Source organism: Ostrea edulis, chromosome 10 (assembly GCF_947568905.1).
Source record: "Ostrea edulis chromosome 10, xbOstEdul1.1, whole genome shotgun sequence".
Taxonomy (NCBI): Eukaryota; Metazoa; Mollusca; class Bivalvia; order Ostreida; family Ostreidae; genus Ostrea; species Ostrea edulis.
In genome coordinates, this window is record NC_079173.1 from 41,814,070 (window position 1) to 41,841,413 (window position 27,344).

The 27,344-nt window shown below is 32.2% G+C and overlaps 1 protein-coding gene and 1 pseudogene across 1 annotated transcript in view; both read left to right on the forward strand.

The window, feature by feature from the left end:
- The window catches only part of LOC125665416 (leucine-rich repeat-containing protein 15-like), a 996,853-nt gene that overhangs the window by 914,243 nt on the left and 55,266 nt on the right, over positions 1-27,344 (forward strand). Inside the window, exon 8 of the mRNA XM_056150956.1 lies at positions 10,506-10,577. Coding sequence (XP_056006931.1) covers positions 10,506-10,577 — 72 coding nt within the window. The remainder of the gene's footprint in view (positions 1-10,505; positions 10,578-27,344) is intronic.
- On the forward strand, positions 29-6,488 carry LOC130050778 (uncharacterized; annotated as a pseudogene).

Consider the following 27,344-nt stretch of genomic DNA (forward strand, 5'->3'; position numbering starts at 1 on the left):
TTGTTTTTTTTTTCAACATTAAAATACTGTGTAACATATCAGTTGAATTAAAGCAATAAATATATATTTCACAATGAAAAAAAAACAAAAACAAAACAAATGTTTTATACTCATGAACATTTTTTATAACTGCAATCTGAAAAAAATCTGAATCTGTCCTTAGCTACTCTTAAAATGAATTCCATATCCAACAACAAAACACTGATTGGATCACCATGAATACAAGTGTGATGAGTATGCATTTGAAGGGTAGATCCATGGGGGTGAGGGTGGGAGTGTCCAGACACCACCCACTCGCTTTAGCGGAACAAAAATTAATTTATTCAATTTCAACGTGACGTTTAGTGAAAATGATATGAAAGGTGGATACTTATATGCAATTACATTATTCAGATTTATCAACACTAGTATATCAGGATAAATGGGACGAAACACTGATACATGTGTATATATTTACGATATTTTATTTTCGTCAGATACAAGTATGATTTAAAAATTCTTAAAGAGTATATGTAACATAATTTTTTTTACTGCAGAACTTCTGGGGGCCTATACACCCCCAGCCCCCTCCACCTATTGCGAGTAACCTTTACACCAGCTCTTTTTATCATTGAAAATCGGATGTGAATATGTCCATAACAATGACTAGAATGTGGGAAACAAGAAGTAAGTTTAATGTTAATATGTGCACAAGCAAAAGGCGTAAATCGGGTGGGGGTGGATATTGTGAAACATACCTAAAAGATCAAGTGCTAGACCCCCCTCCTCCGACACAAATTTCTGGGTCCGCCTTTGCATTTTTACTCATACCAAATGAATGATGAACCTTACCTTAGCTATCAAGCTGTTTATATCCAAGTCCCCAAATTTCATGTATCTGATATGATTTAATGATGGTACATTGGGAACACCAACTTCTTTTAAAATGAACCACACATACTTCGCCACTTCCAAACTCTTTTAAAGAAAACAAAATGGAATTGACAGGAATGACATTTTAAGATAATATTGTTGGTTATACATTATTATTACTGTTCAAAAACAAGTAGAGTTGGGGAATATCACTGATGCAAATTTCAGTATCAATATAAGAAATACTGACTTGGTCATGTATCAAAGCACATTGCTGAAACAAATACTTAATTATTTAATTAATTCAAATGTCATACAATCATACCTCCCACACACACACACACAAAATACATTTTCAGAATTGATGATAAGGGAAATATTTGTGGTCAGTTGTTCTAAACAAGTATAATTCGATTCAATTTGTTTGTAATGAATGTGAAAATTCTTGTTTAGTTTTTTTTTTTTTTTTTTTTTTTTTTTTTTAATTTGGATTCTAATATAATTTTCACATTTTACTTACAATATGATGTGTTGTACTATGAAGCAATCCATATAAAAGAAGACTCAGCTTGTCTGGAAATGGATACCACTTGCTGTCATTTGTTTGGACCTTGTATGTTTGGCTCTCAGAGTCACTGCTGAAGCCTTCATTCTAAAAACAAAGTGTCAATATTTTCCTACCCTTTGTAAACATGAAACTAAACGGTCTAAAGTTTACACTCAGCAACTTTTTGTAAATTAATAAAATTTCTAAATAATGATACAGAATTTCAAAGTACAATACCAAGAGATCATAATCCTCTGTCTCCGAGACGGGTTCAGTCTCCCCATCGGTATCCGAATCGTCATCGTTAATTAACGTTGCGAAACTGTTATCTAAAATTTCTGCGTATTCTTGAAACGAACTAAACTTCGTCGTATTGTCGAGATTTTCCTCCTTGTCACAACAGGTGTTCATCAGGCTGTTGAAGCTGTCATTTAATAGGTGTGTTCTTGTAATATTGTGTCGATTTAAATGATTTATTTTGTCAAATGACACATCACAGACGTTTCAGCGAAAAGCCATCGCGCTAACTGTCAGTGTCAAAATCGATGTTCAGAAAACGCTTTGCATACTGTTTACATTACTTGGCATCGGTTCAAGCGCAAAGGTAGCCAAGCATATTTTAGCACGCTCTAGCAGACGATCAAAACATAAAGGTTCGGAAAGATGGAGAGAGACTACTTGGCAGTAAGTATCGCTAAATTTGTTTATATTCAATACACTGACCCATATCTATGAATACAATGTTTAGATTTTAATGCAATACAAGTATCTATGCGTGTTTACTCAATGTCTAAGGGCAGTAACTCAAACAAAAATGAGGAGTGGATATAAGAACTGTCTGATATTTTGGTTTTATCATAAACAAACAGGAATCATAAATAAACAATTCATTAACTTTTAATTTACATTCAGTCATTAAGGTGCATATGATATTTATTCACAGGTCTCTCAAGATGACCTATTCAAAATCTCACAAGTGGGGCCTCTCTCAAATCTCTCAAATGCTCCACAAGCTCGAGTAGTTCCTGAATCACCCCCTGCTCCTCCCACTGTTGACATCCCTCCACAGGATAAAATTATGGCAGTGTTGTCAGAAATTTGTAAGGATCTTAATTTCTTTCTTTTTTAATTATTGTAATGATTAACTTATTTATAAGTATCAATTTATTCAAAAGTAATATATCATTTTTCAGTACTTTTTTATTTCTAAATATTAATGTTTTCTGGGGAAAAAATAAATAAATAAGTGATTATAAGATAATTGATGCTTGTTTGTTTGATACATATTTCTCTTAGAATAAGAATTGAATGCACAGCCTGACCAAAATCAAAACCTTCATAAATAAGGAATATTTAATGTTCTTTTAAGTGAAAGAACAGAAAAAGCTGACAGAGGAGGTTAACAAATTGAGAGGATAGATCCAAAGAATTAAGAACAAAGCAGCACTCTCAATGACCAAGGTGCCAGTAGAAGGGTCAACTATTCAGGTATGGTGAAATTACACCTTGCTATTGGTATATATCATTTGTAATAAAAGTCATATAAGATTAACAGTTAATATGATCTATTTTATATTCCAACAGAAAGTGAATTAAAACTTTTAATTTTAGTAAAAGCATTGATGAATCATTTATTTACAAAGCCAATAACATTGTACTTGTCTTATGCTAGTATAACTGCAGGCTAGTTATATATTTATAGTTCACCTGAACTGAAACATTAAGTGAACTTTTCTGATCACCCGTCTGTCCATCTGTCTAGCTTTCATGGCCCCTGGGGGTCGTATATGGGGTCACAATAGATCAAAGTTTCATATTGAAATATATTGGATTTTTTTTAAAATCTTCTTTTCAAGATCCACTGAACCAGAAAAGATGAAACTCAGATATGCAAGCTCTCTGAAGTAATGTAGTTTGTAAAGTGTTCAAATCATGGTCCCTGGGTTTTTTTGGGGGCCACATTAGGTACTTGTGATTTTTTACATCAAAATATATAGAAAAAACACTTTATAAATCTTCTAATCAAGAACACTGACCCAGAACAGATGAAAGTCTTATGTGAAAAGTTTATGACATAGTTTAGCTTGTAAATTGATCAAATCATGGCCCCCGGAGGTAGGGTGCGGCCACAATAGGTAATTTAAGTTTTAATTAGCAAAATACAGGGATAATGTTTAAAACTTCTCTCCTCAAGAGCTGCAAAACCATGAAAACATCTTTATGTGAAAGCCTCCAAAACTGGCGTAAATTCAATGAAGTTTGTTGAAATCTTGAACCCCAACGACAGGGTGGGGGCCATAATAGATGATACGAGTTTGACAATGGAATTTATTGGAAAGGGTTTTGAAAGCTAATTATCAAGAACAGCAAAGCCGTCATTTATCATATTTACATGGAAGCATTAATTGTCAGGAAGTGTAGATTCAATGGTGTTCAAATTATGGCCCCTGGGTTCTAAGGTGGTGCAACAAAATGCAACAGTTGAGCATTGTGGTTCATGGGCCTCTTATTTAAAGCCATCATATACCTGTTTTATTTTATATACACTGTAAATTAATTAATTAATTGTATTTCCACAGAAGGAGTATGTAAACTTCCTAAAAGCCAAATTCAGCGTATTTCCGTGGATCAGTTTCCAAGATCAAGAAATACAGGTTTGTTAGTTGATATAATTCTGATGAACAGTGAAAATTGTTAACTGGTTAAATACTTCAAAAGAGGTGCAAAGGTGTTTACCTTGCTAACAAAATTAAGAATGAGTACCTTAAATTGGGACATATTATTTTTGTTTCCATAGTGAAAAGTACATTTCTTGCTGTAAGAGGCAACATTTCCAATTCCAATCATCAGTTCACCTGAGCCAAAGAGTTTTTCTGTTCGAAGGGTGTCTGGCATCCATCTGTCTGTTTGTCCGTTCGTCTGTAAACTTTTCACATTTTTCACTTCTTTTTAAGAACCACTAACCATTATTTAACCAAACTTGTCAACAAGCATCCTTGTGTGAAGTGGATTTCAGTTTCTTCAAATGAAGGACCACACCCTCTTGCAAGGGTTGGTTTTTGTAGAATTATAGAAAATTGAATTGCATTTTTCATAACATCTACTCAAAAACCACTGGACCAGAAAAGATCAAACTTCTGTGAAAGATTCAATACATTAGTGTAGATTCAAGTTGTTTAAAGCATGATTCTTGGGGCTAAGGCAGGGTCACAATAGACAAATAAAGTTTTATATAGGAATATAACTGAAAAATCCTTAAAACTCTTCTTCTCAAGAGGTGCAAAGCCAAGATCATAAGTGGTCATACAACGTGTTCAAACATTTATTTTATACCTTTGCTGTTTAAATTAATAAATCATTTAAATATTATTTCCATACTGAAACACTATTCGGATGTAAATGCGTGTTGATAAATGATGCAATATATCATAATGCCCTTTATGGGATTTTGATCATGTGACCAACTCATATTTACATCCCAATAAAAGTTTTGAAATGATAACTTATTTGGCAAGAAAATACTTCTAAGAACTGATGGAACCAAACTGCATCAGCCAAATTTTACAAAGGTTAATGAAGCTATATCATATTGTTATGCCTGCACTGAGAGGCAAAGACATTGACAAAGTAACCCCATATGTTGTTTTTATTTCAAAAACAGGTACGAATTTTCTAACTGTATGATAACATTTTTTTAGGGAATGCTGAAGGACGTTGCCAGTAAAGCAGGTTGGGCAGAAATAAGTCATGTCCTGAGGGTTTTGTCGAGCTTTCGCTCGACAAAATTTACTTATTACAGGAACCAGACAAGAACAAAGGTAATTAAGAAACCATGTGTAGTAAAAGGTGATGTCTTGATTTAATGTAAATATATTTCATTACAAATTAAGACATAAAACAATGTTAAACGTTTTCATGTAAATGAAACTTTTTTCAGTGAGGTGAACTATTAAATACACATGATTCATTGAAATAGTTTGATATCTGAATAATTGTACATTATGTTATTTGAAATATCTAGTTAAAAGTATACATATGCTTGAAGTCACTATTCCTTTTTGTAGTCAATGGGCAACAAGGATATTGATGTGGAGGGACGTTCTTGAAAGTCCGTCCACAGCTACCTGTGGAAGTGTTTTTTGCCACCAGCAATTCCACTTGTGGACATAGAGAGGGAACGCTTGACCTTATTGTTTGTAATTAATTTCATGCAATATTGTTTGTTTTACCATTTTCAACCACATTAGTTATACAGTATTTTTCAAAATGCTCTATATATTAAGATAAATATTTCGTTTATACCACATTTGCCTTGCAATAATTTATAGATTCATAAAGTTGATATGTGAATGAAATATTTAATTTTCTTTCTCTTGCCTGCATGGGAATCAAATTTTTGTCTCATGTAAAATCAGAAATTCAAGTAGACTTTAAAAATTCTAAACACTTTCATTTTAATTGCAATGAGACTACATTGTACTACAATCTGAAGTTTATTTATTTAAAAAAAAAAAAGAAATGAAATTGGCATGCATTTACCCATTGTCACATGTCGCGGCCAAAAATGTCAAAATGTACCATCCTCTCCCATTCTGGAAAGAGCTATGAGCGAACTCCAGATTGTAACTTGAGACAATAGAATTCCCTTAGAAGGAAATCATCTCACTTTAGCATTGATTCACTTAAAGGCATACATAATACCTGAAACAATACTTGTATATGTTTATTTCTAATTTCCATAGAGATTTTTCTGCGCATCACAGAAATTGTTCCGTAATGGAGGAACAAGTGGCTTTGCTTTCTGGACTGAGTTCCATACGTTTATGGACACCGTCAATAAGGATGGTAGATGGACAAGTGGGAGAAATTGGAGGAAAAGGATGAGAGAAGAATTGAGAAATATTTATCATAACTATTTAAATTAAGATTTTATAAAATCAGGTTATTGTTTGTTGTATAGTTGTGTATTTCTTCTTTAAAAGCATGTACAGTTATTGATTTACTTGTTACTTCTAAATATGATATGTTTTTATATGTGTATGAAAGAAACTGAAATTTATCACAACATATACGTATCGACAAGTGCTAATCTTGCTTTGTCTTCTTTTTGGTGAAAATTTCACTTTTTACAAATGTGAATCTTTCATTCCTATTTCAAAAATTATGTAAATATGCACTGTCAAATCTTTTATTTCTGTTCATCGCTGAAGCCAGTCCATATCTATAAGATTGAGGTATTTTAGAGAATATTGAGTAATAATTTTTTTGTACTTTGCATTGATATTTAATCAAGAAGTAGTTGTAGAATGAATATAAGTACTTGATTCCCAGCATCTACGTATTACAAATTAATGTAAAGTACACATATATGTCTCATATGATTTACATATGAGTTTCCTTACTGTTACATATGATTCTCATATAACATGTTAGCACAACATACACAAAAAACCTTCATATGTGCATAATATGAAGTCCCTTCCATATGATATACATATGTGAATCATATGTAAATCATATGAAACACATCATATAATTCACACATGATGTCCTTTTTTATGATTCTCATATGCAGCTATCCATATGATCCACATATGAAAATCATATGTGACAAGCATTCCTGTGTATGCGTCATTGGTAATAAATCTGATATCTTGACGAGTTAAACTGTGTGATAACATAGCTTTGATGAGGAGATCAAGATATTGCACTGCGAATAACAAACAAGTGAAAACAATAAACAGTGATGGATTTGATAAGTTCCATATCAAATACAAAATCAAGAGAAGGGTAAACACGGACCTCTGGTAATACCACAGGTTGGTTTTGAGTATCAATACTGGAACAAGAAGTCATGTAAAATAAAACACTTTATCATTAGTATCGTAAATAATCATCTTCTTGGTGAAATTGAGTAACATATTGATATCGCTTTAAAAATTCACAGTTCCCTATACAAAATAAACATTAACAACTATATATTTAATATTAATCTGCCGATGCAAAGGAATTATTAACAACTATAAATCAAATATTCATCTGCCAATGAAAAACAGTTATACACAACTGCAAATCAAATATTTATCTTCCAATGCAAAATAATTATAAACAGCTTTAATTTAAATATTTATCTGCCAATGCACACGAATCATAAAGAACTAAGAATTAAATATTTATCTGTTACAACTACAAATGAAATGTATATCTGCTGATTGAAAAGCATTAAAACAACTACAAAGTAAAGGTTAATCTACCTATGCAAAATAATTAAAAACAACTACAAATAAAATGTTCATCAAGTTGAGACTGGTTACAGCATTCTATCAACATAACTACTTAGTCTGAGAATATTTGATAGGCCTCTTTCATACAAACACAAGATACATTGGTGGAAATACTATCAACATACTTTTAAGTTAAGTACATAATTTCATTATTTGAGATAAAGTCGGTAAATTAAGCCTTTTTGACATGTGGACACATTAATAAGAACATTTGCATACAACATTTTGCGAAGATAACACCCTCTTCATCTAAATATTCAGTTTTAAAACTTGTTTTAAATCAGTGTGAAATTAGAAACCAAATTGATCATAGGCAGAAAATGCAGTTTTGAATTGAATCAATTGGGATACTTTGATATAATAACCAGGTGATGATGGAATATCGCTATAGGAAGGTGACGAAGGAGAACATGTAATTATCCCAGTTGTCATTAAGTTGATGTGTTCGCACACCCATGTTAACATCTCTAATCAGTAAAGAAAACGATTCTGATATAAAACAAGTGTGGGACATTCTAAGGTGTTCTAATTTTGTTTTGACTGGATAATTTGTAATCAACATAATTATCAATGGAAATTTTTATTAGAAAATAAATTAACTGTTGGTGATGGATCGCATTCTCATTCTTAAAACCATGCTCATTGTAAATATAATTCTCTTGCATTTTGAGTTTACAAAATGATATATTCCAGCATTATAGCATTGATGAACTAATCCTAATCAAGACATATGTATGATTCAGATACCTGAGTTTCATTAAGTTAACAACGTTCCCGAATGGAATATTTAATGCACTACAGACATATCTATAAAAGCGTCGATTATTTGTACAAGTGAATAATGTCAATGAGAGGAATTGTACGAAAAGGGTATGAATTTAAAAATGTTGCACTGTCAATGAAACACACTTTCTTTCAGATTCTCAAAAAACACAGCATCATTCACTTGTTGCTTGTAGGAGTTATGAGATTGATCAGTGTTAGTTATCTTCACCTTGCATCTGGTATCTCGATAAGGCATGGTGTGTGATAAGTTATCCGAAATAAAGAGGTCAAGATACCGAATGGTCATCAATGAACAAGTGAAGTTAATAAACAGTGATGAATTTTATCAATTTCACATCAAATACAAAATCAAGAAAAGGGTTGGCATGGACCTCTGGTAAAATCACAGGTTGGTTTTGATATCATCATTGGAACAGGAAACCACGTCAAATAAAGCATAATCATCATCGTAGATATTCATCTACTTGGTGAAATCAAGTAACATATTGATGTCTGGTTGAAAATATGTACCCCGCCTATCAAAATAACTATAAACAACTCCAAATTGGATATTTCTCTACCTATGCAAACGAATTATAAACATCAACAAATCAAATGTTCACCTGCCTATACAAAAGAATTATCAGCAACTACAAATTAAATAGTTATCTGTCAATGCAAAAGTTGTCATTAAGTTGATATGTTCGTATACAATTAACATATCCGTTCTGTAAATAAAACATATAGAAATATAAACAAATGTGAGAACTGCTGTGATGTTCTTATTTCCAATTGACTGGATAATTTCCAATCAAGATATTAAACTAGTGTGATGCATTTTTAATGAATTACATGTATAGACAAAATAAACGCGCTTCCTGAATTGTATTTTATGGCCCCTGGGTCGAACCCTCTGCTGGTGGACTGTTAGTCCCCGAGGGTCTCTACAGTCCAGTAGCCAAGTACTTTGTTACTTGCTTCAAAATACGGATGCATATTTAATTGCTGTTGTCAAGTTTAGAAATTCATTTCAAAATAAAGAAGTATCTCCCTCACGCATAGCTCTTATCCTTAAACGAATTTGACTTCACTTTTTTGGCACACTGTTTTCATTATAATAACTCTAAAAATTCATTGTTATTTCGTACATTTCGGTTTGGCATCACTGAAGATACATTATTTGTCGAAATGCGCATCTGGTACATCAAAATTGGTGCCATATAAGTTTTACATTTGATACATAGTCAGATTATGCCGTTCTTTTTTGTGATGAAATTGTATGTACAATTTCATTTGACATTTGAATTATAAACTGCAACAAACATTTTTCAAATCTAATCACGTGTTGATCAAGAATTGGAGACATGCGTTCTGTCAAAATGACCCAAAGCACAAAATGCAACGATGAAAATGCTATCAAAATAGTATAATGTTGAGTACTACCATCCTTTCACAGTTCGAGATAAAAATATTAGTCAATATAAGCATTTCCAACATGGGGACATATTTTAAGCACATGTTCATATAAATTCTGTACATCCTTTTCATCCAACAGCTTAGTTTGGAAACTTTATTGTGAATCAGTGTGTACTTAGAAAACTAATTGATCATAAGCAGAAAATGTAGTTTTACATTGAATCAGTTGGGAGCTGTAGTTGAGAGACATAGATATGATAACCAGATGATAATGGATTATCACTACACAGATATAAGAAGCTTAGGATATATAACTACAGATATCCTACTAGTCATAAAGTTGATGCGTTCGTATACCTTTAACGTTTCTGTTCTGTAAAGAAAAATATCTAGATATAAAAGAAAAGTGTGGGAAATGCTTCGGTGTTTTGTTTTGATTTGATTGGATAATTTCTAACATAATCATGATTGAACAGTTTTGTTAGAAAATAGATAAACCGTTGTTGATGGATCTAATTCTCGTCTTTAAAGCCATATCTATTTTAAATGTCATTCTCTTGTATTTTGAGTGTACGGAATTATATATTTCACCTTTGCAACGTTTATCAACTAAGCTTAATTGGAAAATGTTTATGATTCAGAGACCTGAGATGGAATAAAATATCAACGTTACCGATCGGAATATTTGATGCACTGACGAGTCTACGGTACTTGTAAATATATAAAAATGCCGATCATTTGTACAAGTGAATAATGTAAATGAGAGGAATTGTACGAAAAGTGTATGAATATAAAAATATATCACCCTATTGATGACATTTTTTTTTCAGATCCTCATACAATACAACATCACTCAGTTGTAATACAATCATTAACCATCTCATTAATATTTATAGTGCTGGTACTGTCGTATGCGCCATTATTAATATATCTGGTATTCGGTATCTCAAAAAGTAATACTTTGTGATCAGTTAGTTTAGATGAAGAGGACAATATACCAAACTGTGAGTAATAAACAATGGTGGATATTATAGATTACATATGAAACAGAAAATCATGAGAAGGGTAAACACGGACTCTGGTAATATCACAGGTTGGTTTTGAGTAGTATCACTGGAAAAAGAAACCATGTAAACAATGTACAATAAAATCATTAATAAATAGCATAGTAAAGAATCATATCCATGGTGAAATGGACTAACTTATTGATACCTTTTTAAATATATATATCTGTCTATGCCAAAGAATTATACATTTGTAAACAACTACAATTTAAATGTTGATCAAGCAGAGCTTGGATGTGTGTAATTATGTCAAAATAAATATTTATTTCTCGAATATTTGATAGACCCCCTGTCGCCAAAGCATTGATGAAAATACTATCGAAATAGTGTGAAGTTAAATACATCATTTTACAGTATGATATACAGTTTATAAATATAAATCGATACTCCCTTTCCAATATCGAATGATATGTTAAAGCAAGTTTGCATATAATGTAATGCAACCAGTACGTCTCTTTGAATTTAGAATTATAGTAGTGAAAAGTGTTTGGGTTAATGCAAAATTATAAACCAATGTGAGCATATGTAGAAATTGTTCTTGCGTATCGAATCAGATGCATATCATACCCAGTTTATAATGGAACATTGCTACATAGATGTGGAAAGTTGAGAATGTAGAATTCACCCCATTTGACATCAAGTTGATCTCTTCGTTTATCATTAACTTCTGTGTTTTGTAAATATATACATGCAAATACAAAACAAGTGTGGATAATTCCGAGTTGTTCTTATCTGGAATTAACTGGCTATCTTCTAATCAATACACACATTTGTATCAATGTTAGAACATAGGAAAAACCGTCGTTGACAGATCTACATTTAGTGTTTAAAGTAATATTTAGCGCAAAAGTCATGCAGTTGCGTACTGAAAAAAAAAATACACGATATATGTATGTCATCATTGTAGCGTTTATCAACAGAGCTAAAGTTATCTTATGATTCAGATTGTTGAAGTCCAATAACATAGTAACATTGCCGAATGAAATATTTGATGTGTTCAAGAATCTACGGGTATTCTAAGTATCTATACTTGTCAATTATTTGCATAACAATTTGATCATGTCAATCAGAGTAATTGCATAAAGTGTATCAATTTAAATCTTTATCGATTTTTAACGTCACTATTTCAATGAAACGAAATCTGTTTCAGATCCCCCTACACTCATACTTTACTCTCTTGAAATGCAATGAATACGCGGCTGAGTTAAGGCTTTCCTCATAAATACCAGTGCAGTAGAAATGTACTTTACCGCACTTGCACATTATATGACGTCACAATGAAAAATACGTCATGATGAAGATCATGACATACACATCTACATTCCTTTTACGGTTGGAAATGTCAAAATATTGTTTCGTTATTTACCACTGCTGTCAAACAATAAACCGCAATCGTGTAAAAGTTTACCTCAAATGGGTTATGTTAATTCTCTTTGATGTTGAAATATTTTCTATTTCTTATTTATATAACATACATGCTAAAGTAATATCCATATTATATTGTGATCCTGATATCGCCCCTAATTTGCATGTAAAAGTGACTTTCACATTGAACTCATTTGCATAAACAGGGCTTCTGTACATACATATTTCATCATTGGCACGACACCCTGAGGTTTTTGAGTGAAAGATGTTTGATTTATGTGACTTGTGAACTTTAGTGTAAAAGGGAAGTTACGGGAGCAAGTTGTCGCTTCAACAGAAAACATGATTTTCAGGCTATGTTCAACTTCGTAAATCCAAAAATCGCCATATCTTGCATATTCAATGCAAAAATTAGACATGTTACAAGTCACGATGAACTTGCTCTCATCACTTTTCAAATTAGGAAATTAATATGTTTTGAAATTATATTAACTTCAACTTACATTGATATTTGGATATCGTTCCAATGGAACGATTTATACATACACGGTACGATTTGATCTTGATATTTGATCATAAGATATACAGCTGATGTAGAGACTGTCGGTCTGATGAAAAATGTATGGGAGGTAAATATGCACTTAATTATATATACATAATGTTTTAGTATAAAGGGGTTGTGTGTACAAAATTTGTCAAAAATTAATCTGTTTATAATGTTTTTTTCCTCTGACATATTTCCATGACCCTACTTAACACAACTGCATATTTATCTCATGAAGCACAATGTTGTAGGTGTTGTATGACATCACTAGACGTGACGATTCTTGATAGCTCAGATTAGATAAAGAGGTGGAGATACCAAGCATTGATCAATAAAAAAAATGAAGTAATGAACAGTAATCAATATCATAAGTCCTATAAACAATACTAAATTGAGAGAAATCAATTGTGACCTCTGGGAATATCCGAGACAGGATCCAATGTTTTAAATATTAGCACCGAATCGTTCCGTTCGCAGAATTTTTGATGAACCACCTTTCCTTAAAGTACACAATACATTGATCAAAGTGCAACCAAAACAGTCTGATGATGAGTACAACAATCTTTTTATATTTTGAGGTAAAGTATAAATTGGTAGTTCCTTTTCAACATTGGGACATATCTGTATCGAAATGTGGATACATATCATGTTACCCGTACATCTTTAGTTTTAACAACTTCTTTTGAATCTGTTCGATAGAGAAATTGAAATCAACCCATTTCTAATAAAGTTGATCTTATAACTCCTATAAGAAGTACAAAATTAGGAGTTGGATATATCAGAGTTGGGAACAAATGCTTAGGAGAAATAAGCATCTTCCAGTGGACCGGTTACACTAAAGTGAAAATTATTATATCACACCTTCAATTCTCCAATTAGAATACACTTAGTCAATTGTAGATCTTCATATTTTAAAAAAAAAATCCTCATCCCTCGTATTGTTCGCTCTTCATTTTTGTACCCCTGATTACGGAATTCTGTGTAATGTGTAGGCATAACCAATTGTCTAAAAAGAAATATTCGATGTTCATAGCTGAGGTTACACCATGATGTACATTTTCAGGTAGTTTACACACATGTGAAAAACAAGTGGAATCGAAGGTAGTCTTATTGGCGGGTAAAACAACCTCAGAAAAATTCATCCTTGTGTTTTCTAATGAAATCGTTTTCTATTTTTACATCGCCCTGTGAATATTAGAGAATCTGTATCACATTGCAATACAATGGTGAATTACTCTTTGTTATTCATCCCATGAATCTTTATAGTGTAGGTATTGTCATATGTTACACCCCAATTCGTCGCCCGGCATCCCAAATCGCCGCACCGCCGACAATTTGGGAAAATATTGCACTATCATTAAAGGACGCATTGGATTTTTCTAAAGTTTTTCATTTTTTCAGCAAAACTAATTCTTTTTATGCCTAAAGCTACTTTAAATGTGTTTTAAATGAAATATTTTGCGTAGTTTTCGAGTTTGAAACAATGAACGTCAAATCTTGCGATATGTATATTTTCTTTCGCTTGCTTACGCGCCATTATGTGTGACGTCATATGCGCCCTAGGGCTTGAAAACATGTATTAGCCATTTCATAAACAGATTAGATTTAATCGACAAAAAACCAATTATCACGTTAATGTCTTCTAAATAGCAATGCATTAAGGTGTTTTGTGCCGTGATCGGGTGTACTAGTTGTCGGTAGAAAGGAGTATTTTTCGAATTTTCGAAGGATGATACGAGAAAAAAGACGTGGAGAATTTTTAGTTGCAGCAAGAACTTTACCTTAAAAAACACACACAGTCACTTTTTCACTTCTCTCTCTCTCTCTCTCTCTCTCTCTCTCTCTCTCTCTCTCTCTCTCTCTCTCTCTCTCTCTGTACGCTACTGATATTTTGAAAACATTTCGTTTATAAGCATGGTACATTGTTCTGCTTAATAGGGGGTATGCGCCCGCATTGTTTCAATAGTTGTGCTAGGTGTGTCAAGGAAGCTAATTACATCGGAAAAATGTAGTCCGTGTCCACTAATGCATATGGGAGTACACCGTAGCTTTAGGAACTGGCATTTTCTCAATTCACACCCACATATCAAGACAACAGCAGTTGATATCATAACAAGCCAGTGATTCGTTTCATTCTTTACACAATTTCATCAAAAGACATTGTTCTTAAATCAATATCACACTGAGCATGTAATTTGAAATTGAGCTAGTCTCGAAACCTACTTGCTATCAAAACTAGAAGAAGAAGAAAAAAACTTTAGTAAGCGGTTGAGTTAAGGCTTTCCCCATAAAATTTTTAATACCAGTGCTGTACATAAATATACTTTACCGCACTGGCATATTGCACGACGTCACAATGAAAAATACGTCATGACGAAGGTCATGACGTACATATCTATAGTCCTTTTGTGGTTGGAAATCTCAAAATATTGTTTCGTTATTTACCACCGCTGTCAAACGGTAAACTGCAATTGTGTAAAAGTTTCTGTCAAATGGGTTATATTAATTCTCTCTGATATTGAAAAAGTTTCATTTCTTCTTTATATAGCATACATGCTAAAGTAATATCCATATTATATTGTGATCTTGATATCGCCCCTAATCTACACGTATAGTTACTTTCACAATGGACTCATTTGCATAAACAGGGTTTCCGTACATAAAAATTTCATCATTGGCAGGACATCCCGAGGTTTTTAAGTGAGAGATGTTTGATTTATTTGACATGTGAACTTCAGTGCCAAAGGAAAGTTAGGGGAGCAAGTTCTGGCTTCAACAGAAAATATGTTTTTCAGGCTAGATTCAACTTCGTATGTGCAAAAATTGCTGCATCTTGCATATTCAATGCAAAAATTAGACATGTTACAAGTCACAATAAACTTGCTCTCAGCACTTTTCAAATTAAGAAATTAATATGCTTTGAAGTTATATTAACTTCAACTTGCATTGATATCTTGATATCGTGCCAATTCAACGATTTATACATTCGCAATACGTTTTTATCTTGCTGTTTGATCACGTGATATACAGTTGATGTAGAGACTGTCGGTCTGGTGAAAAATGTATAAGAGGTCAATATGCACTTAATGATATATACATATTGTTTTTGTATAAAAGGGTTGTGTTTACAGAATTTGTCACAAATTGATCTGTTTATTAAAGCTTTTTTCCTGACATATTTGTATGGCCATACTTAACACAACTGCGTACACAATATTTTTTTTTCTTTTCATTAAAAAATTCCTTTTGTCTTCTTGATTTCTGACTGAACCCCATGTCGAACTATACTGACTAGATAATGTTAGATGAGGTCCGGATTTCGATGCAGAAATGAACGCTTTGAGGAAGCAAACACATCGCGAACGAAGAGTTTTACATTCCCTGAAGCGTTCAACTTTATTTCTGTCCGTGCACTCACAGTGCGTTCACCGTGTGCTCACCATTCATAGTTGTGTGGTCACCGTTCATTAACCACTCGCGTTCAACGTTTACAAAACATTTACCGTGCTCTCATCATACATTAATCGTTTGTTCGCCGTTCGGCAATGTCATTTGGAACATCAAAGTGAAATAATTTGATAGAGAAGTAAACATGAAAATAGAACGCTTGTGTAAGAGTGGAACGGAAAAGTTCTTGTCTTATCAGAAATTGGGGAGTGAAGTACACAATATCCGGATTATCAAATGTGAAAATTCAAAGAAAACTCGAGGAATTACATCTTTGCCGCAAAATCGGCGCGTATTTTTTTTTCTAGAGGGAGATGAATTTGGCTTCCCCAAAAAATTTTGACAAGCATTTCATTAAAAAGAAATAGTAATGCATTTTATGCGATCTTCAGAAGTTTAATTTTAGGGGATGAGGTAGATTAGAGGTGTGGTACAGCTATTGCAGTTCTGAATGAGAGAGGAGAATGCACGAGCATATCGGTATCAATTGTTGCGAATGACGAGCGCCCATGTATGTACAAAAACGAGGCAGTTTCAGTTAATGAGCATGTCCTCACACATACATGCAATTTCGCATCATCAAATTCGGGCATAAACGGATCCTCCAATTTGTAATTGAAAAGAAAACGATGCCTCACTTCAATGTACATTTGTGTCTAAATGTCATTTGAAACTTATTGACAATAATTTCAGGCTTATATCTATGGTTGTCTCTCAATGCAAAGACGCAATTGTTTTTCTCATATATTCTTGTATTTGCCTCACAAATAATTCTTTCTTTGAACAGTCGATGTGGAGTTCAATATAGTACTTAGTTTTGTCTGCTTCAACGATATACCAATATTAAAAGATCTAACTGTAATCCTTGGTTTCATTAATGATAATCGTAATACACAAAACAAGCAACCCCCCTCTTTTTCCATATACACATGTCAACGTATCTGTACATATAATACTGTACAGAATGTACACAGAAAAACTGAATTTTGTTTGTGCATCATTTTTTTCTGTGAACTGATGTGGAATCTGTGACCATTTCATATGAAATATACATCGAATTATTTTACAAACAAGTACTATGCCTTATTTAGACTAAACATATTCCAAAACTGTAGAATATTCAGTTTCTCGATTCTGGAATATTTTATTATATTTCCATTGATTAAACGACTCATTATCACACCTGTATTTTACACACATTTGGTATTAATTTCACATTTGGTAATTAAAAGATGAAAATCTTCAAAATCATTATTTTCCGTTTTAGACACATTTAACATCCCATTCAATGGGATAGAAAAATATGAGTTACCGTACCTATACTGAATTCCTAACCTTCAAAAAAAAAACCTTTACAAACAAAGATACATAACTGGATCGGGCAATCTTTGCACAAACCCCTATCTTTGCTTCTTATGAAACTATTAACAACTGTAAAATAAAAAAAAGTCCAAGCATGCTGAGACATAACATATGTCACAAATAGTGTATATCAAAAATGCATTTAAAAAGATTTTAAGATTCCTTTTAGATTTGAAATCGCAGAAGCTTTTCTGAAACCCACAACATCAAACCGTATGACTTTTCAACACTTTACACAACCACTCATCACGATAAATCAAAGACTAGACTTTAAGACATTATGGGTAGTTACTTCTTCAATGAAAATTGAAAAACAAAATATTCGTATCTAATTAATAATATTTTGTTAGCCATCACTCTTATACCACGCACGGATACCCTAAAGTTTAAATTTTAAAAACATGATACAGTTCATTGTCGCTCCTAGCCTCTGATGATCTGGTTTTCCAACAGTCTGCTGAAATTTTCATGGGCACGGATTGTGTTCCGTTTTTAGAGTATCTGTTTTCATAGTCTTAAGAAGCATAATTCAATTAAAGGTTTCTGCATGAGAAGAAAAGAAATATCCCTGTTTACTTCAACTCAACATTTAGACATATCAATGACGTTTTATTGATTGAAAATACTTATTTTCATTCATATTTCGATTCGATATATCCCTATGAATTTGAAAAAAAAGAAGATATCACAGATTCCACATCAGTTTTGCAATTATATACCTTATTGACAAGATTTATTAACATCAAACTAACAATTCAAGTTATGACAAATGGGATTAGTTTAGCTTTTCCATCGTTAGTTTCCAATATTTATGTAGCTTTTATGTGCATGGTGCCTTTATCGTCTAATGTTGAGTAAATAATCCTTCTATAGTTAAGATATGATCGCTAATTATAAGTCAGTCGTTCATCTTTCGGCATTGGGTCATGCTTTCCAGCAAATTTGCCTAAAATGTATTGCAATTCGTACAATTGTTTGATTCAGAATCATAGTTTGAAAACCTAATTTGAGTCAATAATAAATGCCAAACGAAATTGTAAATCAGCAGAAAAAATGTGATACATTCAATTATATGGGATACAAAGAGAACATAACTATATGATAATAAGATATGCAGGGAAGTGATGATGGAGAACCTCGGAATATCCCATTTACCATTACGTTCATGTATTTGTTTACCATGAACACCTGTGTTCGGAGGAAAATCCAACTATACAACTAATTAAAAAAAAATATCTCGAGTGGGTTATCTCTAATTAATATATGAATAAAAACTATTATCTTTAGAAAATATATAAACCACCGTTGCATGTGTATCTAATTTTTGTGTTTAACCATAGTTACTGCAAATATTATTCTCAAAAATATTGAATCAGTTTACATAAAATGTATTCCATGGTTGTAGTGTTGATCAATTAAGGCTAATCGGGATTTTTTTATGATTCGGATCCGTGAGTAACAAAGAAAGAAGAACGTCAGCGAATTAATTCTTTGATGCATTTAGGAACTTAGAAACACCATAAATACGTCTATGTGGATACAAATTATTTCTATAACAAATGATGTTAATGGGAGTAAGTGTAGGAAAGTGTTTTCTTGTTTTGTAAACATTTTTCATATTTTTAGTCATCATGGCAATGACATTAAAATTGATTTCAGATTAGCATACACCTGTAGATAACTAATTTGAAATACTACCATTAATTACCTCATGAATCATAATAGTACAGGTGCTATTATAAGAGTAATTGATCGTATATTTGACATCACAATAAGTCATGTTTTGTCATTTTTGAGATACCAGAAAGATGAAAATGTGAATATTCGGATCAATGAACAATTGAAAATAATGAAAAATGGTAAATTTTTAGAAAGGTGAATGTAACGAATAGTGATAAATCTTATGAATGAAAACTAGTATTGGTGATAAATAATAGGTTGTCGATACATCTAAATGTTGCATTGAAGGTCACAACAAGAGGTTGTTCACGTAGAAGATTTTGAATAAATCCTGCTTTAAACATCCCATGCAAATATAGAATTAAGAGAAGGGTAAAGACAGACCTCTGGAAATACCAGATATCGGATTCAAAGTTTTGAATATTGACATTGGAAATTAAAAAAAAGCATTTAAGATAAAAAAGAGACTAATTTATATATAGCAACACATATATAAGATCCACTTCTTGGTGAATTTAAGTAAAACTGAGAAACGAATAAAGAACCAGTCTTACGTATATTGATATCTGTTTGAAATATTTATCTACATGATGCTATAAATTAAGTTAGGAATAAAAAGGTGAAAATAACAAACAGTGATTAATCTTATGACTCCTATATTTCTTCCGTCATCTTAGACTTTATCAGTGTAGAATAGTATGATACCCGTTCGGTGAATAACATGTGTAGAGAGAATTAATGCGCTTACTGGCTTGAATTTGATACATAGTCAGTTTCTGACGTTCTTTTTTGTTATTACAGTGTACGGACAGTTTGAATTGCTTTATATACTGCAAAAAGCAATTTTAAAATCAGACCTCGTACTGATCACGTAAAACCTGGAGACATATCTGTTGTCAAAATTACTACATATTCTGAGAACAGTGGATCAACCGTTTCTGAAGGCAGAGCATGATTTGTTGAAAATGCTATCAAAATAGTATAATGTTTGTACAACAATCATTTCACAGTTTGAAATAGAAAAAGTAATTATAAACCTGTTCAACATGGGGACCCATTTTTAGCGCATTTTCTAACAAATCACTGTAAATTTTACTTACTTTTCATCTAAATGTTTAGTTTGAACACTTGTGTTCAATCAGTGCAAATTTTGAAAACAAATCTATAATGAGCAGAGAATGCAGAAATTGAATCAATTGACATGATAACCAGGTGACAATGGATATCTCAACATAGATATAGGAAGCTGATGATGGAGAACACGAAATGATCACATTTGTCATCCATTTTGATATGATCATATACTATCGACAGTTTCGTTCTGTAAAGAAAAAGATTTAAATATCAAAAAAATGTTGAAAATTATGTGGTGTTCTTATTTGAATTGACTGGGTAATTTCTAATCAAAGTAAGTATCATTGAAAAATGTTGGTAGAGAATAGGTGAACTATTGTTGATGGATTTAATTTTCGTGTTTAAAGCCATAATTATTGTGAATACCATTTTATTGCATTTTGAGTTTACAGCATGATATATTCCAGCATTGTAGCTTTGATGAACTAAGCTTAAATGAGAAATATTCATGATTCAGAGGCCTGAGTTACAATAAAATAACAACGTTACCCGATGGAATATTTGATGCACTGACGAGTCTACATCAATGTTAAACATATTGATAAAAATACAGATTATTTGTATATAAGTGAATAATGTCCACGAGAGGAATTGTACGAAAAGTGTATGAATATCAAAATGTCACCTTGTCAATGATAAAAAATGTCTTTCAGATCCCCATTCAATACTATATCACTCGCTGTTAAAATAATTATTAATACTATCATTGATAATCATAGCGCATGTACTGTCGTATGCGTCATTGCCAATATATCTGACATCTTGATAAGTTATACTGTGTGATAGCGTAGCTTAGATGAGGAGATCAAGATATTGCACTGTGAATAACAAACAAGTGAAGATAATAAACAGTGATGAATTTGATAAGTTCCATATCAAATACAAAATCAAAAGAAGGGCAAACACGGACCTCTGGTACTCTCACAGGTTGGTTTTGAGCATCATCACTGGAACAAGAAGTCATGTAAAATAAAACCATTCATTATTAGTATCGTAAATAATCATCTTTTTAGTGAAATTGACTAACATATTGATACCGATTTAAAATACACATTTCCCTATGCAGAATAAACATTAACAACTACAAATCTGATATTTAACTGCCGATGGAAAAAGCATTATTAACAACAATGAACCAAATATTTATCTGCCAATGCAAAACAGTTATACACAACTACAAATCAAATAATTGTCTGCCAATGCAAAGCAATTATAAACAGCTACAATTTAAATATTTATCTGTCAATGCAAACGAATTATAAACAACTACAAACTAAATGTTATCTGTCTATGTAAAACAGTTATAAACAACTACAAATGAAATATATATCTGCTGATTAAAAAGTATTAAAACAACTACAAAGTAAATTGTTAATCTGCCTATGCAAAAGAATTAAAAACAAATACACATTAAGTGTTCATCAAGTAGAGTCTGGATACAGTTCTGTCAACATTAATACTTATTTTGAGAATATTCAATAGGCCTCTTTCATAGAAACACAAGATACATTGGTGGAAACACTATCAACACAGTTTGAAGTTAAGTACATTATTTCATTATTTGAGATGAAGTCGGTAAATTAAACCTTTCTAACATGTAGACACATTTTAAGCACATTTGAATAGAAAATTATGTGAAGATAACATCCTCTTCACCTAAATTTTCAGTTTTGAAACTTATTTTGAATCAGTGTGAAATTAGAAACCAAATTGGCCATTTTCTGCCGTTTTGAATTGAATCAATTGGGATACATTGACATAGTAACCAGGTGATAATGGAATATCGCTACATTGATGTAGGAAACTGGCGATAGAGAACCTCTAATTATTCCAGTTGTCATCAACTTGATGTGTTCGTACACCCATGTTAACATCTCCGTTCACTAAAGACAAAGATCTGAATATAAAACAAGTGTGGGGAATTATGTGGTGTTCTTATTTTGAGTTGACTGGAAAATTTGTAATCAACATGAATGTGATTGGAATTTTTTATTAGAAAATAAATTAACTGCTGTAAATGGATCTCATTCTCATTCTTAAAGCCATATTTATTGTAAATGCCATTCTCTTGAATTTGAGTTTACAAAATGATATATTCCAGCATTATAGCGTTGATGAACTAAGCCTAATTGAGACATATTTGATTCAGACACCTGAGTTCTAATAAGTTAACAACATTCCCAAATGGAATATTTGATGCACTGAGACGTCTACAGACATATCTATAAATGTACCAATTATTTGTACAAGTTAATAATGTCAATGAGAGGAATTGTACGAGAAGTGTATGCATTAAAAAATGTCGCCCTGGCAATGAAACAAACTTTCAGATTCTCATAAAAAGCTACATCAGTCGATTGTAATACAATAATTAATGAATCATCCCATGAATAATTAAAGTGAGGTAATATCGAATGTGCCATTGATAATGTATCTGGCATCTAGATAAGGCATGTTGTATGATAATTTAGCTTAGATGATACCGAATTGTGATCAATGAACAAGTGAAGTTAATAAACAGTGATGAATTTTATCAATTCCACATCTAATAGAAAATCAAGAAAAGGGTTGACACGGACCTCTGGTAAAATCACAGGTTGGTTTTGATATCATCATTGGAACACGAAACCACGTAAAATAAAACCTAATTATCATTGTAAATAACCATCTTCTTGGTGAAATTAAGTAGCATTTAAAAATTAAAAACATATGTATCTACCTATCAAAATGATTATAAACAACTACAAATTAGATATTTAGCTACCTATCCAAAGGAATTATAAACATATACAACTCAAATGTTCATTTGTCTATGTAAAATAATTATAAACAATCACAAATTAAATAAATATATATATGCCATTGCAAAAGTTGTCATTAAGTTGATGTGTTTGTATACAATTACCATCCCCGTTCTGTAAATAAAACATATTGAAATATAAAGCAAATGTGAGAACTACTGGTATGTTATTATTTCCAGTTGACTGAATGTCCAATCAAGATATCTGAATAATATGATCATCTCATTTGCAAAAAAGTTGATCTCATAACTCCTATAAGGATTACAAAATTAAGAGTTTAGCAAAGATTGATCCCTGGATATACCAGATTTGTGAACAAATGCTTAGGAGGAATAAGCATCCTCCAGTGGACCGGTCACACCGAAGGGAACCGTGTGGCATCACACCGGTAATTCTCCAATTAAAATAAATTATTTCAATGGTAGTTCCTCATATTTAAAAATCCCCATTCCCCTTATTTTTCCATCTTCATTCTTGAACCCCTGATTCTGTGCATTTTGTACAAATAACGAATTGTCTACAAAGGAACTATTTGATGTTAATAGCTGAGCTTACATACTGAGGTGCACTTTCAGGCAATTTGCACACATGTGAAAAACACATGGGTTTGAGAGTAGTTTTATTGTCGGGTAAAACAACCGCAGAAAATTCCACGTAGGGTGTTGCTTTTCCGGTGTCAGCAGACGAGACTGGTAACATATGCCATTTCCGACTGTGTTATTTTGAATTAATTTAGCAAAATGATTGTACTTTTTTGTCTTTTATAGTAATATATAATACAACTAATTGCCGGTGTGATACTTTGAAATAAGTTGTAAAATTCACAATTTCCTTTTCCTCGTCTCATTATCGTTAGTGGATATTAAAACACGAGGTTTGGGAATTAAAACTTTTTTCCTTCCATACAGAGACATTACGCAATGCAGGATACGAAATTTCAATTTCATGTAAACATAAATGAAGAACGTATGCTTGCCGTATAGAAAGTCGTAAAATAAACGTCTGTACACCTATCCGTATAACACACACCGGCGATTTCAACACTTAACGCATTTCAAAAGACAGATGAACATTTCAAGCAACTTTTACAATACGCACATTCCACAATAACACATCGTTTATTGCCTTGAGCGTATACTGTATGCATTCTTAGTTTAAAATTCCTAGCGTAAATTAACACAATTTCGGAAATTCTAATTTATGTGTTCAGTTTAGAAATTTTATTCTGCATGGAATTTCAGGCTCTAGAGTTGTATTTAGACAATATCATGGTAAATGCTTGTCTGGATCATTAATGAATTCTAAAGTCTCCCCCATAAACACTGAAGAGTTCAAACAATTCGTTTCACGTTCCTTAATATATCTGGTATGATGTACGAAAATCCCCTCGGTAGCAGGATATTACTACTCTGACGTTGTAGGAAATGATATTCATTATGTTATGTCACCTTGGAAATAGTTTGTGTTCTCTCACATATCAATTTCATCACTAAAATCCTCATCGTATTGACCATGTTAAGCGCATGTAATTCAACGTCACTATCATTCCCATTTCTCTTCGGCTACATCTTCTTTAGAACCAATATTTAGAAAATATTTTACCTTAAATGTCCTCTAATGAACAGTTGGGTTGATGATTCCTGTATAATTTGTGTACACATCTTTAAACGTAATATTGTCCATCCATACTTTAGTTATTCCTTTGCTTTAAGCAATAGTTGGTCTTCTAAAAGTTGTTACCCCTGCTTCGAATAACGAAAAAATAAGTGACCTCCTGACCTCCTGACCAATTAGGTGGTTATCATCTTAACCATTAATTACCAACAAATATCAACTCGGTTCGATATGTCAAATGTGATAATCGACCATCAGCAAATTATATTAGGATGTATTCAATCAGGTGTGATTCATATATAACATAAACCTGTAATAATAGAGCATTGCTACTTAGATACAGGAAGGTGATGATGGAGAACCTGAAACTATCCCATTCGCAGCTATGTTAAGGCTTCCCGGAGTTTGAAATACGTTCAAAACATACATTGGATTGCGATGTCGGTTTTTGATTTTCACTTGTAATTTATACACTTAGGTACAGACAATCTATATAGAAAGTTCTCTCACAGCTATATATTAGCATATCTGCTATGATATCATATGGCTTCGTTGATCATGTGACGGTAATTTGTAATTGTTTGAAGTGTTTCACATAAAGCGCTTCTGCACAGCTCATTTAACAATTATTTTTAACTTTTTGTTTGATAAATGAACTATCCGTATCCTTGTGTACCCGAAATTTGCTTGGGAAAATGGTAGTATTACTTGCGTACAAAATACACGTATTTCACGAAGGGTTCAACCTACCGACATACTTACCTACACATTTGAGGGTAATCTATATTCAAACAAAGCCATCACACATTTAATCAAGCAATATTCGGGTAGAGAACAAACTCCTCTTACGATTTCCCTAATATATCTCAAATGAATTCTCATAAATTTCCTGCGCTAGACTCTTTTATAAACACATCATAAATTCTACCTCATATCACTGGAATAAAACAGAATACATTTCAAAAGTATATTTTTCGAAAGCAGTGTAAACACGCTGAATTTCTATCGAGGGTAATTAAACCAACTATTTTAAAATATTCGGACATATACGATATTAAAATACAATTCAGACACGTGAATTTTGAAATAGCGTTCTGGCATCTTATAGGCAGTTTGAAATAAGACCTAAAGTTTTTGACACTCTCCCGGTCATAACAGCTCACGTGTGCAGTGACGTGACGTCATTTTCCATTACCTATATCTATATCTATATATAAATTATCTCTATAAGAATTGGACCATGCTGATGAGAGCAAGTGCAGGAAAGTTGTATTAATTTGAAAACGGTATTGATATTTGTACCTCATCATGACATTGAGACATTCAGATGATCACAAACCTGTAGATGACTAATTTGGTAATCATTAATTATCTCATGAATTAGAGTGGTGTAGGTGTCATTGTAAGATTCATTGATAATATATTTGACATCATAATATTTCGTGCTGTGTGATATCATAGTTACATGTGAGATGAAAATAAGAAGATTCTGAACAGTGACCAATGAACAAATGAAGTCAATGGACACTGATGAATCTTATACTCTCATTGTAAATATAAACTTAAAGTAAGGGTAAAGACGAAACTCTGGAAATACCAGAGATGTGATTCAACGTGTTGAATATTAACACTGAAAATGATATAGGATTAAAGATGAAAAAGAGACTCGTTTATATAAATATAGCAACATAGATAATATCTACTTTTCGTGAGGTTGACTAAAGCTGAAAAAGGAATAGAGAAACAATATTGATGGATGTTTGAAATATTTAACTACGCATTGTTTGTAAAAGAATAATTTTAAGATTGAAAATGTGAAAATAATAAACACTGATCAATTTTATGAATCCAAATATTCCGTCTGTCATCTTTGGCTTTATCAATGCATAATAAGTATATAACCCCTTCAATGAATTAGATGGTTAGACAAAATTAATACACTTCCTGATTTGTATTTGATACATTGTGAGTTTCCGACGTTCCTTTTAGTATGAAGTTGTATGGACAGTTTAACTTGAATTGTAAATTGTTACAAGCATCTTTGAAATCTGAAATGGTGACGAAGTAAATCTTGGAGACATGCATTCTGTCAAAATGACTGCATATTCTGAGTAGATAGACAATTATTCCTCAAAGCACAACATGCATGGATGAAAATACTATCAAAATAGTAAAATGTTGCGTACAACAATTATTTCACAGTTTGAGATAAAAAAAGATGAGTAAATATAAGCCTTTTCAACATGGGAACACATTTCAAGCACATTTTCATATAAGTTATTGTAAACTTTACGTCCTTATCATTTAAAAGTTTAGATTGAAAACTTGTTTTGAATCAGTGCAAAATTAGGAACTAAAGTGACGATAAGAGAAAATGCAGCTTTGAATGGAATCAATTGGGAACATACATACATGTATGATAATAGGATATCGCTACATAGATATAGGAAGCTGACGGTGGAGAACCTG